At 38.6% G+C, this 15032-nt stretch overlaps 1 protein-coding gene across 1 annotated transcript; it reads left to right on the top strand.

Annotated features, from left to right (window-relative positions):
* The first annotated feature begins 6204 nt into the window (after window positions 1-6204).
* Window positions 6205-15001, top strand: fzr1a (fizzy/cell division cycle 20 related 1a). The gene is made up of 14 exons (XM_036579510.1): window positions 6205-6358; window positions 9516-9626; window positions 9803-9931; window positions 10116-10179; window positions 10288-10418; window positions 10977-11059; window positions 11171-11354; window positions 11680-11745; window positions 11860-11962; window positions 12094-12278; window positions 12799-13032; window positions 13584-13688; window positions 14325-14417; window positions 14506-15001. Exons 2-14 carry the CDS (start codon window positions 9558-9560, stop codon window positions 14545-14547), a joined length of 1488 nt encoding a protein of 495 aa, XP_036435403.1. The 5' UTR covers window positions 6205-6358; window positions 9516-9557; the 3' UTR covers window positions 14548-15001.
* Window positions 15002-15032: the final 31 nt, after the last annotated feature.

Raw genomic sequence — 15032 nt, 5'->3', positions numbered from 1 at the left:
AATATGAGGCATGTTTGAATGTTACTCAGCCACCAGGGGGCGCCATAAAAGCGAAAAGATTTTCTTTTTTTTCCCTGATCAAAATTAATTAATTAAATCTTTTTCTGTTCTTGCGTACGACGAATATGATCAGGGTGGTGTTTTTTTCCACTTACATACTAAACAACAAACTCTAGGTCCTTTTTTCAGTCCATGCGCAGTGCAAAAATAACATATTGCTAATTTGGTTGGGTGTGAGGCACAAACTGTTAGCTTTTAATAAAAAAACGGAATTTACATGTAAAAACTGAATGAAAAATTAAAGTTTTACTAGGAGTTATTAAGTACAATAAGATATAACATTACTCTAATATATGATATATATATATATATATATATATTTTTCCTATGTACATTTTTGTTATCACTGAAAGAGTTTTAAAACAACGTTTTATTAGTGTTAAATGTGGCAAATTAAATTTTTAGAAGCGAAAATAACATTTTGACATGTTAACCTTAATTAGTACATGTTCGAATAGATTTCTGAGGTTTTATATGACAAGCCTTTTTATGTTTTTATTTCTAATTTTCTTGATATCAGGAATTATACTTAAAATTGTACAGTTTCCACTAATGAAAATTTCTTCTAGTAAAATTTTAATTATGACAATATTGGGACTATTTTTTATGTAAGAACTGTGCTGAGGTGGGTGAATTGGCGGAAAAGTGGTGTTTTCAAAGTCTGTTTAAAATTGTGGTCCTACAGGCCCCGTTCAGAAGAGTGAGGCAGGGAAAGCTGACAGATCTGTTGGAGCATCCGGCGGAGTTTGGGTGTAGTTTGCTGGATGGACAGCAGGTGGCGGTAAAGCTCCTCGCTGCACTTAACTAGAAGAAGCGCTCAAACGTGAAAGCAAAGGCCGCTCAGGTTTCAGCAGAAAACAGAAACGCTGCTTGTTGCGAGTCAGTCGGTTAATTTTACTCAGTGATGGGCGATATATCGTCTGGATCAGTGTACCGCGATATTGTTTTTCCTTTTTCTTAGTACATTTGGTGGATAACAGGCATTACATACATGATAAAGTGCCTTGTTGCTGAGTGGTTTTAGTTCTTTTACTTAGAATTTGTGCACTTTATGTATGATATCCTATGGAAGTCCAGAGAGGCCATGAGATAGTTATTACTTTCTGGATCTTGAGATCACAATTTAATTGTCTTGTTATCTCAAAATAATGAAAGTTGTTTTCTCTAGATCAAAACTTATTTGTCCTGTGATTTCAAATCAAGTCATGATCTTGAGATAACAGTCCAGACAATTTTAACTCCTCATGGCCTCTCTGGTCTTCTGGAAAATCCAGGACCCAACAGTTAACTACAATGTGAAAGAACAGTTCAAAATCCATGAAAAAGTATTAAAAGCCACTTAATTATAACACCATTATTATTATTATCATTATTTTTATTATTATTATTATTATTATCAAACGATACTATAATTCAGTGATATATTTGAAAAAATATCTTGATCAGTATCAGCCAGAACTACTTTTATCACTTAAAGGAATAGTTTGGCAAAAAATCTAATTTACACTTACACTGTTTTTTACTTAAGCCAGGTTTATTTGATCAGCCGACACACGTTCAGAGTCCACATTTTGCCTCTCTAGTTCAGACCTGAAGTAGTAACGGCTAACATTGCTAACAGACATTAGAACTCAATAGTCACCCAAATAGCCTAAATGGTTTTTGTAATACACCTCTCAAACCGCAGGTCTCCATTAATGTCACAGTGTGGTTTAGGGTACAGTATGACTTACAGTGAACTGTAATGAATAAAACTGTGAGCAGACACTTTAGACAACACGGTCTGTATTCACAAACCACCTCAGGAGCAGGAGTGCTGACCTAGAATCAGCTAGAATCTGCTTTGTGAATACCAGCACTGGTGTTATCTGAAATAGCAATGAAGTTCTGTTCATTCTTATAGTTCAACAATACGTCTTCCTGAGAGAAGTTTTAAGGATGTATTTTTAAGGAAATGATTTGGGCTATTTGGGTGACTATTGAGTTCTAGTGTTTGTTAGCAGTGTTAGCCTCTCACCTCCAGTTCTCTTTGCTCTCCAGACATGTCTTGGTTTATCAGCTACATCTGGGCTAGTGGGCAATTGGGTAAAATTGATTTTTTTGCCAGCCTATTCCTTTAAAAAGATGTGAAATCTATAAGATTATAGATTTTTTCCACCACCTATAGGAGCAGTGGAATACATCTATTTTCTATGAAAGCAGCGATACAGGGAGCATGTATATTGCAGCTGGAGCTCCTTCATGGACCTCACAGAGAAAGAAAGCAAGCAAAAACTGCACATCTCCAGGGAGGTGGTTTTTAAGGGAAAGCCGGCTAGTCGCAAGCGTTGAGACCAGTCCCAGAGGCCTCTGTGCTCTCCCTGTAGCCATGAAAGTCACAGCGGCCCTTGCCTTCTTTGCCATGGGCACCGTCCAGAACACTTTGGGCATGGTGACCGGTTTAAGCCAGTCAGTGGTCAATTCTGCTATACATGTAGTTGCTTCCAGTCTAGTCCAGCAAGCCAGTAGCTATATAGTCTTTCCTAGATCACACGAGCGCCAGCTCAGAACTAAGCACAACTTCATGCCTAAATATGGACTGCCTGGGGTTTTGGGGGCAATAGACTGCACACATGTGCACTTGTGTGCTGCCTTAAGTGAACCGCTCATTTATGTGAACAGAAAGGGAGTCCACCCCATTAAAATCCAGATGATATGTGATGCAAATTGCTTAGTGACACATGTTTATGCTAATTCTCCAGGGTCTTCACAGGACGCCTTTGTCTTGGACAATTCTGCCATTTCTGCAGTCTTCCTGGAGGATGACCTGGATGGGTGGCTGATAGGTGACAATGGCTATCCATTAAAGACATGGCTACTTACGATGTACGGCAGGCCAGCAACGAGAAGGCAGCACGCTTTCAACCGTGTTTTGACCAAGGCCTGGTCAGTGATCGAGTGAACGCTTGAAATGCTAAAATCCCGCTTCACATGTTTGGACCGTGGGATATTACAGTACAGCCACAGATGGTCATTGCATGCTTTGTGGCATGCTGTGGCATGCTGTGTACGCCACAGGTGCAGCGTTGACCTCACCGAGGAGGCGCTACAGGACTTAAGATGGTGAGAAGAGGAGCTACATGTGCCTTTTGAGGAGGATGAAGAGAACCAAGATGCACAAGAGACAGGGGACAGACTAGCAGCTCAGCTGAAGCTTTAGGGAGTATAAAAGCATCACAAATATTTCCCAGCGGCTGGCCTTATAGTAGCTTTGGTGTTTGAGGGCACAAGCCACCCTGCCATGCCAATGTCCCAGAAGGTGCCTTGGGCATTCACCATGGCTTGCAGGACCACCGAATGCCAGCTCTTTCTGTTCCTGCAGTCCTATGGTGCCTAAACATGGAGAAAGTCAATGACGGGGATGCGGTGAGGAAAACCCAACCGAGAATGAACGTGCCGAGAGCTTTCCTCCAGCTCGTGGCTGCCAGGCAAATGCAAGCAGCAGGGCTTGAGGAGTCATAGTGATGGCTTTGCACACCTCCTGACCACAATCAGTCCTGTTACTATCATAGATCAGAACGTCGAGCTGGTAGACACCTACAAATACCTGGGTGTCCTGCTTGACAACAAACTGGACTGGAGGGCCAACACAGAGGCTATGTATAGGATGAGCGGACTTTACTTTCTCAGAAGGCTCAGGTACTTTAATGTGTGTTGCAAGATGTTGGCGATCTTCTACCAGTCTGTTGTCTTCTCTGCAGCAGTTCTGGACAATACCTCACAGCTGGAAATTATATCTCTCTACTCATATTGCTATGAACTGCCACTTGGTTTACACATCCATATATGCTTGTGTCTTCTAACTGAGATTTGTCTTTCTGCTGGTAAAGGTAGGCTCTGAGTTGAGACTTTCTTTAGTTTAGACTATGTTTGTCACAAGGCTGTCTTGTGGAAATCGAGTGCTCAATTGTAATTACTAGTTTCAGGTGTGGTTTCAAGTTAGCCAAGGGTGTGAATTGCAGGGCTGTCAGGCTGTCAGTCACAAGACTGATAAATTGAGGAGGTATTCCCCTGAAGAGTCACTGTGCTTGTGTTTTCTAATGGATTTTTTATGCCTGTTTCTTATTTAAGCTGTTACTTTTATTTCTATAAAAGTCTTCTTGATTTGTTTTAGTTGATATATTTCATCTTATCTTTTTGTCAATCACTGTTCTGAGTCGAAATAAAGGTTGACTGATCGATTGATTGTTTGAAGGAGGCCAGATAACAGTTAACTGTACTACTAAGAGGCCAAACTTCACACCTGTAATTATTAGCCTCTATATTACTGCATTCCTTTATTGCTCTTGGTTGTTTGACATATTTGCGCAGTGCATGCTGGGTAGTGAAGTGAGAGAACATTGATGGAAAAAAACACAAAAAGGATGTGAAATTGTGAAGTCTGGTAAGACTTAGAGATGCAATGCTGCACTACAGAATAGTGCATAACACGGCAAATAGTTGCAATGCTAGTTTTAGGCTGGAATGCTCCTTTCACTGAGAGGCTCTGGACACTACAAGTGCAAAAGTAATTCGGAAAAACGACAAAAATCGTTCAGAGTGGTCTGATGTGAAACGCTCTGTTCTAGAAAAACTTGCAGAGTCAGAATTGTTCACAGTGGTGGTGATAGGAACCAGACGTCCACCTCTAAAAGCTCCATCACAGAACATTATTACTTTAAAAGGTTATGAATACACTGGGTGACGCGGAAGGTACATGCAAGGTGTTGTAAGGCAAATAGTAACCAACAAAATTTTTACCATCATAAACACTCCATATAAAAGCTCAGAAGACACGTGTAGGTTCACTGGTGGTTTTGGATAGTAAATAAAATATTTGTGTTGTAGTCATGGTGACCCCTGGTTCCTATCGCCACCACTGTAAAGAAACCTGAGTCTCTACAATCAGCCATTTCGCACCAAACCCCTCTGAATGACTTAGTATAATAAACAGTACAATGAATTATATTCTAACACTATATAAAAATGATTGATAATTATTCAAAAAGTTATAATAATCAAGTTCATAATGACAATAACAACTTTTGTTATTAGTAGCAGTGGCATTCATTCTAAGCATTCATTCCAATAGTAATAGTTATTGTTATTATTGCTGTTGTTATACAACGTTAATGACATTATGTAGCAACATTAATGCATCAAAATGTCTTCAGATAACTCACATACTAAAAAGTTTATGCATCCCTGGTCAAATTTATTTGATTTTATAAGTGTAAATAAGTTAATAAGTTATATATATAATATTGTTATATTATTGCTTTATTTTATAAACTTTATTACTTTATTATATAAAGCTCATGTCTAATTACCTGTGTGTGCTCTCACCCCACCTCTCTCTCTCTCTCTCTACTTTTAAAGTTTTTATAAGTTGATTTTCTTTTTTTTTGTCTTAGTTAAGCGCTTATGTGTGACTTTATGTTGGTTGTGTGTTGAGATTATTTTTCTGTTTTCATTTTTGTTTTAATCATGTTTCTTTTTTCCTGTTCCTGTAATTCTGGAAATTCACTGTGTGGTCTTCTTAGTTTTTTAGGCATATTGCATCACAGAAATTATGAATGGGTGTTTTTCATTCATAAAAAAATGTCTTACTTAACTAAATGTTTATTTCAGTCATGCTGTAGTGAGTTACCCAACACACCAGTGAGGTAACAAATATTTTTCACAATTTGTTGAACAGAATACCGTGATTCAAGCTCATTATTTGAGCCTTTGATTTTTTCTCTCTTGTCGCTCTTTCTTATTATCATCTTTTTTTTAGCAAAAATAAATAAATAAACAAACAAACAAATAAATAAATAAACACAGTGAATCTAATTCCAAATCCACAGCATCATAACTCAAACTGAAATGCTGCTATAGTAAACCTGCTGTTTTTAATTTTGTACTTAGGGGCTATTATATATTTATATGTTATAAAAATAACTTTTAAATATGTAGTTTTTATTTTCGTTGCTGATTCAGTTTTTTACATTCACACCAGCAGCAGAAGCTGCGCCGCTTTAACGGTCGTGTCTCCGTTGTTATGCCAACGCGACTTCTTTTGTTTGGATTCAAATGTCGTGACGTCACCGCGTTCAAATTCTCACCCACAGTCCTTTGCGACAATTGAAAACACAGCTATCTTCGGCGAAGCTAACAGCTACAGAAACAGCGGCCGCACACAAGATTACAGGGTTTTAAAGAGACGCGACGCGACGCCACCGAGCGGCTCTGCTCATTTGATTCGGGCTCATTTTCAGTGAGAATTCAGCGAATTGAGGTGAGCGGTGCGGTAAGTCCGGCGAACTGAATGAAACCAGCAGCTAACGCTAGCTAGCCGGAGCGTTAGCTACAGCAGGCTAACCAGCTAATAATAAATAAAAGAGTGTAAGAGAGAATTGTTAGTCTTTACAGCGCGGTATTCTGAGGAGCTTTCAGCAAATCCGTCTCTGAAAAAGTCGACCAGCCAACGTTATTGATCTGGTATCACTGAGGTGGCCAACAAAGCTGACTTTGCCGAAGGAATAGACTGATTTGAAATACCAGCTGTCGAGCTGTGAGCAGCCAGCTGTGTTAAAACGCTTGTTCGTTTAACAGCGCTAACCAGTTAACCTGGTTAACCTGCTGTCCTTTAAATTGTGAAGTTTTAATGTTACAGTAGCGCTGAATCATATTAGAAGTCCTGTATATTAAGGCCCGGATCTCTCAAAGGTACCGATCACATAAATGACTTGGTGATTGTTTTTTAATAAGGCGTGGCCACAAATTCATGAATTGAGACCACAAATTGCTATACTGAGGACACGAATTAATATATAGAGTTTACAAGTGACTATACTGGGGCCACGCATTGATATTTCGAGATCAAAAAGTAATATATTGAGATCATAAATTTCTGTGTTCAGGCCACAAGTCAATATATTGTGGCCACAAAATAATAAATTAAGATCACAAATTGCTATGCTGAGACCATGAGTTTATATATAAAGTACACAAATTACTATATTGACACCACAAATTACTATACTGAGGCCCAAATTGATATTTTGAGGTCAAGTCAAGATTTTGAGACCACAAATTAATATATTAAGGCCACAAATTAATATACCGAGGCCATGAGTTAAGAGAAACCAACTTTCTTTAATTCCCTTCTCTTTGTTATGCTCATGGTAGTCAGGATCAGTGTGTGTCATTTGCTGGGTGCCTTGGTTTGTTTTGAAAGAACAGTTTAAAATCATACAAATTAAATAATAACGTTTTATCCTGGATATGTGTTTTCTGCCTGGTTCATGTTTTCAGTGCTGTGTAAGGTTTATTTTGGTGTAACTGTAAAGGGGAATTCCACCAGGTTTTCTAAAATTCTGCATAAGTCAGACACTGAGACGTAAATAAAGTCATTCTGAGTAGTCTGCTGTGAAATGGTTCATTGTATAGAAAATTACCAATCTGGGTGTCTTTACAGTAATAGTGAAAGGAACCAGGGGTTGCAATATTTACGATGCAAATATAGCCGATTTATTTAGTGTCCAAAATAAGCAGTGAACCTGTACGTGTCTTCTGAGTTTTTATATGAAAGTAAATGATTAAATGCATCAGGCAGTGTATTCATAACTATTTCATGTAATACTTTTCTGTGATGGAGCTTTTAGAAGCATAAAACTCTTCAGACGTCTGGTTCCTATCACCACTGCAAGCAACTCTGTAAGTTTGTCATTTCGCGTCAGACCACGCTGAATGACTGTGTTTACATGTTGAATGATTAATTATGCAGAAATTGTGAAAATGTGTGGAATTCCCCTTTAAGAGAAGCAGAACAGAGCAAAACTAATCACAACAAGCTATGTCTGATTTGTAAGACATTATTGTAGAATTGAGTAGCAGCAGCCAGAAGGCATGGCTTCATTAACTTTGTTAATGCTGACTTAAGTATTAACTAATATTATGGCATCCTAATGTATTTGGAAAATATTATAAGATTTAGTATTAACAATACTGTTTAGCACTAGAAGTGCATACATTCACGGTCACACGCTGTTACAGCGGCTCCTGTAAAAGCCTTTCATTTCCACAGTTTTGTGAACTAGTTACGGTGGAAGATTTTCGACGTAGTGACAGACACTCTGCATCTAAATCTGTCTTTTTAAGTAGGCTGTTGGAGCATTTGCTCAACCACCTGTCCTTGGGGTGTTCGAGCAGGTGGTATATGTGAATAGCCCTTTGTCCAGGAGGTTATGACCCTTTACTTGGGTTTTCCTTTAACTGCAGCACATAAACCTGGAGTAATCTAAAAGAAACTACTTAAGCTAGTTCTGTTAAATGCATTTGGTCTTAGAGATACGATTCCTCCTCTGATGTTAGGCTGCGTTTACAAACCAGGAAAAAATGTCCCAAATCTAATTTTTTTTCTTCATATGTGACACTGCTTTGTTTTTGTGTGACAGTTTGAACAGCAGAAAATGGACTAAATTCTGGTTTGGGCCATTTTCACATTGTACTGATATTTGAGCCAATGTGTGGCAGTGCAACCTAAAAGTAAACAGATTGAAATTCATGTGACTTTTACATCAGTCCCACATATCATTCATCCGATGGTAACTTGCATGTCACTAGTTTGGTGCAGAGTTTGTTTCTCTTTGGTGGTATTGTCCTTTATGTCAGGTAAACAAAAGAACTCAAGCTTCCTTTCTTAATTCAGGCAGCTTCTATATTTACAAGCATAGAAATTCACTTTATTTTGCTCTTGTCTGTAAACTTTGTTCAACGCGGTAGTTTTGGTGTCTATAGTTTGTCTTCCGAATTAAGCTGGTGGTTCATTTAGCTGATTTTGACGTCACATCAACAGGGTGTGTTGATCATAAGGACATATGGAGGCCAGTTGAGAGGTTGGAAATGGGTAGAAAAATGAATTCTGACTGTTTTGGTTCGTAAACCCACAAAAATGTTAAAGGTGGAACTCTGGGGGGGAAAATAGTCTCTTTAATGGTCTTTTTCTGTTAGTCTACATCTAAACTGTAAAACTCAATCCATCCATTTTAAGGCAGTCATGCTTAGTACGCATCTCTTTTAATTAGCCTTTAATACAAATTTTTACCTCTTTTTGCATTTATCTTTTTATAATGTGATCTGTGTCACTGGGTGATATGATTTAAATTATTACTCTTATATCTTTGATTTAAAGATTGATTTAAGGTTTTTCCTTATATTGCTGTTACCGAACAGTAACTGCAGTGAATAATAATAACTCAATTTTATTTTTTTCTATTACTGTTAAACTTGATCAGCTGTCTCTAAAGCACTTTGAGCCGACACTGATATGAAATGTGCTCTGTAAAAAAAGTTATCATTATTACTGGCCCTGGATTTTGGAAATTGGATTTATTGTTTTATTTATCACTTTAGTGTAACTTCCACTGATTTGATGTTTTGTGTGAATGCAGCCGTATCCTTGCAGACGTTTTCTTCTCTGACCAAACACCTCCATGGATCAGGACTATGAGCGCCGACTACTGCGGCAAATCAACATCCAGAATGACAATGCCAGCCCTGTCGTGAGTGCCTCCGCACCCTCAAATATATTTAGGCTTAGAAGTCATGAGTATCACATTTCTGAAAGCGTTACCATTACAGTGGAGTTTGTTCTCTGGAGCTTTTTTAAACATGCACATCATGAGCTTTTGTGTAATGGCTGTTTCTCTCTTTATATTTCAAAATATCTAATTTACAGAAAGTCACAGATGTGATACGTCACCTGACTCCCACCAAATCCCCAATGTCTTCACCCAGCAAGCATGGGGACCGCTTTATACCATCACGTGCAGGAGCCAACTGGAGTATTAACTTCCACAGAATTAATGTGAGTGTTTATTAAGTCATACCGACTGAGTGTAAAGTTGCTATACGTCTTCTTCATGGGATCTAGACAGTCAAGGACTTTAATCGCTCCTTTGAGGATGTGATTAAATCTGTGGCCTGGATGCTTTGTGTGTAACCCTAATCTTCAGGGTGTAGAGTATTGATTTTTACTGTGCTTTGCTCAGGAAAATGAGAAGTCACCAAGCCAGAATAAGAAAACCAAGGATGCAACATCAGACACTGGAAAAGGTGAGTTTAAATGCTTGCCTCTTGGTGATATTTGCTAAAGTCTGTTAGAGTTTATTACTAAAGGCATAACTTAAATTGGAATCAGTGAGTCTGGTCTTTTCTTGCCAGTGGATGGTTTGGCATACTCTGCACTGCTGAAGAATGAGCTGCTCGGAGCTGGCATCGAGAAAGTTCAGGACCCTCAGACGGAAGACAGGAGGCTCCAGCCCTCAACGCCAGAGAAGAGAAGTCTCTTTAGTGTGAGCCTCATTAAAGCTCTAGTGCACAGTTATTATGAAACTTTTAGAGCAGAGCTTGAACAGTCCTGCAGGGTCCAGAGTCCAACATACACTTTCAGCCCCGACACACCTACTTAAACAGTTTTCCTCACTTGCCTGAAATAAGAGTTTGCATGAACATTGTTACTCTGAAAATGTACTGTTCACTCCTCACTTTATATATTATCGTTGTCAAAAACATGCATCTTCTAAACGGTGACTTTAAAGGAAAAAGCAAAAATCAACTTGTAGTGAAAGTTAATGTGATGTTTCTATTGGTCCAGTTGTCCTGCAGTATATTCATCATATAAAGTAAAGGGTAGCTTCTGTGTTTAAATGTTTAAATGATGTAGAAAAATGAAAACAAAGAGGATATTGTTTCTTGACAATATGGCAATTAAGTTGCAGAAACTGGTAAATAGTTATGTAGAAAATGAATTATTATTCAGAATTCTCCTGTTTTTGTATGCTGCTACTAATGGTGTAATAACTGGAGATACCACACACCATGTTAATTTAAATCTCTTGTCTCTTTTGTAGTATTCTCTCAGTACCAAAAGATCCATGCCTGATGATGGCAACAACGTTTCTCCTTACTCATTATCCCCTGTAAGCAGCAAAAGGTAAACGGCAAATGTATTTCCTTATAATAGCACTGAGAAGAACACAGAAAGGCATAAATGAGTAAAAGTGCTTTTTGTTCAAATGTCTTTGCCTTTTGTTTGTCCTTCTAGTCAGAAGTTGCTCCGCTCACCAAGGAAACCCACTCGCAAAATCTCCAAAATACCTTTTAAAGTGCTTGACGCACCTGAACTACAAGATGATTTCTACCTCAACCTGGTGGACTGGTCGTCCTTAAACGTTCTCAGTGTTGGACTGGGCACCTGTGTCTACCTGTGGAGCGCCTGCACAAGCCAAGTACGCATTGCTTGCATATCATGTGTGCCATGTTAGAGGGGACTTCCCTCCAAAACTAAAAAAAATACCTTAAGTCTTTTTGAATTGCTGCACACGCTTCATTGTAGGAATTGTAGGAACATTGTAAGAAGGCTTGTTTCTTGGTTTCTTGGTGCCTCAAATGTAGTATAGACATAAAAAATAATTGATTCATCTGACTGTTTTTAAACTAGAATTGAAAAGTCAATTTAGTTCATTTTCTCATTGTACCATTGGCAGACAACCAAAAGAAAAAACTAGCTTGCATGTGTTGGTTCTAGCAGCCCTGTGTTTGCTCTGTGTGCAGGTAACGCGCCTGTGTGACCTGTCAGTAGAGGGAGACTCTGTAACGTCGGTTGGCTGGTCAGAAAGGGTAAGTAATGACATTATAACACAAAAAGCAGCAGTTTACATGAATTTTTAACTTCACTACGACCGTAGATGTCTAACAGTGAATCACTTGAATTTGTTTATTTTTCTCCTCTAGGGGAATCTCGTGGCAGTGGGCACACATAAAGGATTTGTACAGATTTGGGATGCAGCAGCTGGCAAGAAACTATTTGCATTAGAAGGACATACAGCCAGAGTTGGTAAGATATTTTGGAAGTAGCAAAGCTCCACTGAGTCTAACGTACTCATTTGGTTGCCAAAGAAGGATTGATCCTGAATACTTATCTTTTATCACTTATTCTTCTCCCATGGACTTTCCTCCCACCCCCAGGCGCATTAGCGTGGAATGCAGACCAGTTGTCCTCAGGAAGCCGGGATCGTATGATCCTGCAGAGGGACATTCGGACGCCACCGCTGCAGTCAGAGCGCAGGCTGCAGGGCCACAGGCAGGAGGTGTGCGGCCTCAAATGGAGCACAGACCATCAGCTGCTTGCTTCCGGAGGAAACGACAACAAGGTAACAAATCAAATCAAATCAAACGGGCTAGAGTTTTGGTTGGGTTGGCTATTTCATTCTTGTCAACACCATCTGTACTGCTTTGTGATTGAACGCACTTCTGAATTTTAAGCTTTATCATTTTATTTTAGACTAAAATAAACTTCAGTTACAGTGTTGATGGATGTAACAAGTTAGACTGTAGTTCTATAAGGTACTTAGTACATAAGTAGTTTTTTGAGCTGCCAGTTTTTGTACATCTACTCAAGTACTCGTCATTATTTCACAGTATTAGTACTTTTTCTCAAGAATGGGTTCAGGCTACTCCACTTACCTCTAGTCATATATATATATATATATATATATATATATATATATATATATATATATATATATATATATATATATAATAATCTGTGAGATAGCTGTTTTTAAAATAGACAAAGTTGCTAAACAGATTATGTAATACAGTGGTTATTATTGAGCACCATGAAAAAGCCGTGTCTGAATGTTCTCTCGTTGTGTTCCTTTGGCATGTCAGCTGTTGGTGTGGAATCACTCCAGTGTCCAGCCTGTTCAGCAGTACACGGAGCACCTGGCCGCAGTGAAGGCCATCGCTTGGTCCCCCCACCAGCACGGCCTGCTGGCATCCGGAGGAGGTACAGCTGACCGCTGTATACGCTTCTGGAACACGCTCACAGCCCAGCCGCTGCAGTGTATTGACACCGGCTCACAGGTGTGCAACCTGGCCTGGTCTAAACACACCAACGAGCTGGTAAGTGTGCATGAATACACAAGCATCCTCCAACCAAATGAATTTCTTAATTTTCTTTAGTAGGGATGTATCAGCATGATTTTTGATTCTGAGGTCAAAATTTAAATGTATTTCCAATATTTTATGTGTTAAAATGTGTTTATTCTACAGACCTCTAATTACATACCACATAAATCGTTCAGGCTCGGATCGGGTTGGCTGCGACAGCCCTTTAGAAAAGTAAACCTCAAAAATAACAACCTGTAGAGTTTAGAGAATTCAGAATAAGCCCAAACATTGCTGTATAAGCAATAGCTTTAAATTTCAGTAGACTGTTTGAGAATTTAATTTTATTAATGCTCTTAATGCAGCAGACTGGGATTAGATCCCTATCCAGAGCACCAAGAACACCAGTCTATATAAATATACTTAGGCAAAACAATTAACATTCACCTGTCTCTGTAACATCATTTAAATCGTTAGTTGCTCTGCCAAATGCCAAAAAAAATGTAAATGTATACGTTTGTGAGGGTAACCTTTCCTGACCAGTCGGATCTGTGTTTTATCTCCAGGTTAGCACACATGGTTACTCTCAGAACCAGATCCTAGTGTGGAAGTACCCATCCCTCACTCAGATAGCCAAACTGACTGGCCACTCATACAGAGTGCTGTACCTGGTGAGTATCTCTTAATTTTTCCACTTTAACAAATCTCAAGTTTCACTTTATTTTTAAAATGTATATTATATTCAAAGCCTGGTTCTAGATTTTCCAATTTGCAGTTTTACTTCAGTGCTTTCTCTGCTCCAGCACACCTGATTAAGCTCCTGAAGAGGCGGATATCTAAAGCACCTTTCACCCATGATCATTTATGCAGAAATTTAATGGTAACTTAACAGGATGGGGTTAAGTGTGGAAGCTAGCTGTGGAACATTTCTGCACCAATTTTGTTTTTACAGTCTTTTTAGTTTCCTTTGGTGAATGAAAACGTTAAGGGAGTGTTTTTGTGAAAAAAGGGTTAATTTTTTTATTATTAATGTAATGAATATTAAATATGGTAGTATAGTATATTCAAGGCTTAGTATTGCAGTTAAAACTAACTTGTCTTTTTATGCAGTTTTTAACCTTGGACAGTTCAGTCCACGCTGTTAAAAGGTTGTGAACTGGGACGTTAGTGCACAAAGCTGATGTTGACACCCTGCAGTCAATTGATTATGCAAATTACATTGACATTAAATGGGAGCTTTTATCTGTAGTGCGAGTCGAGCCACCCTTTTAGAATTCGCTGTAAATGTACGTTTCCTGCTATTACAGGCGATGTCGCCAGACGGCGAGGCCATTGTGACCGGAGCGGGTGATGAAACACTGCGTTTCTGGAATGTATTTAGTAAAACGCGATCCACAAAGGTAAGGCCCTGATGATTCACATAGAAATTAAGTCAGCAGGTGTTTAAAGAGTTTGATGATTAACCTTTTCCCTGTTTTTCTCTTTCAGGAATCAGTGTCTGTTTTAAATCTGTTCACTAGGATACGGTAAAAGCCATTGCTGCTCAAAAGGAGTTCATCGTGACATCCTTATGTCTGCTTCTTACGGACTGCTCATGGACAAAGCTTTGTTTTTTCTCCTATGGTGGACAATGCAATCTGAGAGGACACCTTAAAATTTTCTTTGTAAAACTTCGGACTTCTGCACTGCTGCGCTGCAATTGCCATCTGCATTTGTGTTGTCGTCGTTGTGTTTAGTTTTATGTTTATGTACAGTTTAGTTCATGTTTTTTTGTTACCATGAAGTGTCTCTAATGATCCAAGTAATTATAATGTAAGCCTTAAGTCAGAAGATACTGTAACCATGTGATCTAAGCAGGGTGTAAAGAAATGATTCTAAACATTACTTAAAGCATCTACAGAGTTAGCTAATTTGTTAGTACAAAAACAGGACCATTTATTGGGATTGAATAAGACCATCTTTAAAAAGTATATTTAAAAAAAAATCATGACTATGGCAGAAAATGTCAGTCAAAG

The sequence above is a fragment of the Colossoma macropomum genome, unplaced genomic scaffold (genome assembly GCF_904425465.1).
Source record: "Colossoma macropomum unplaced genomic scaffold, Colossoma_macropomum, whole genome shotgun sequence".
Classification (NCBI taxonomy): domain Eukaryota; kingdom Metazoa; phylum Chordata; class Actinopteri; order Characiformes; family Serrasalmidae; genus Colossoma; species Colossoma macropomum.
The sequence above is the reverse complement of the archived record's forward strand: the minus strand, read 5'-3'. Positions and strand labels throughout refer to the sequence as shown.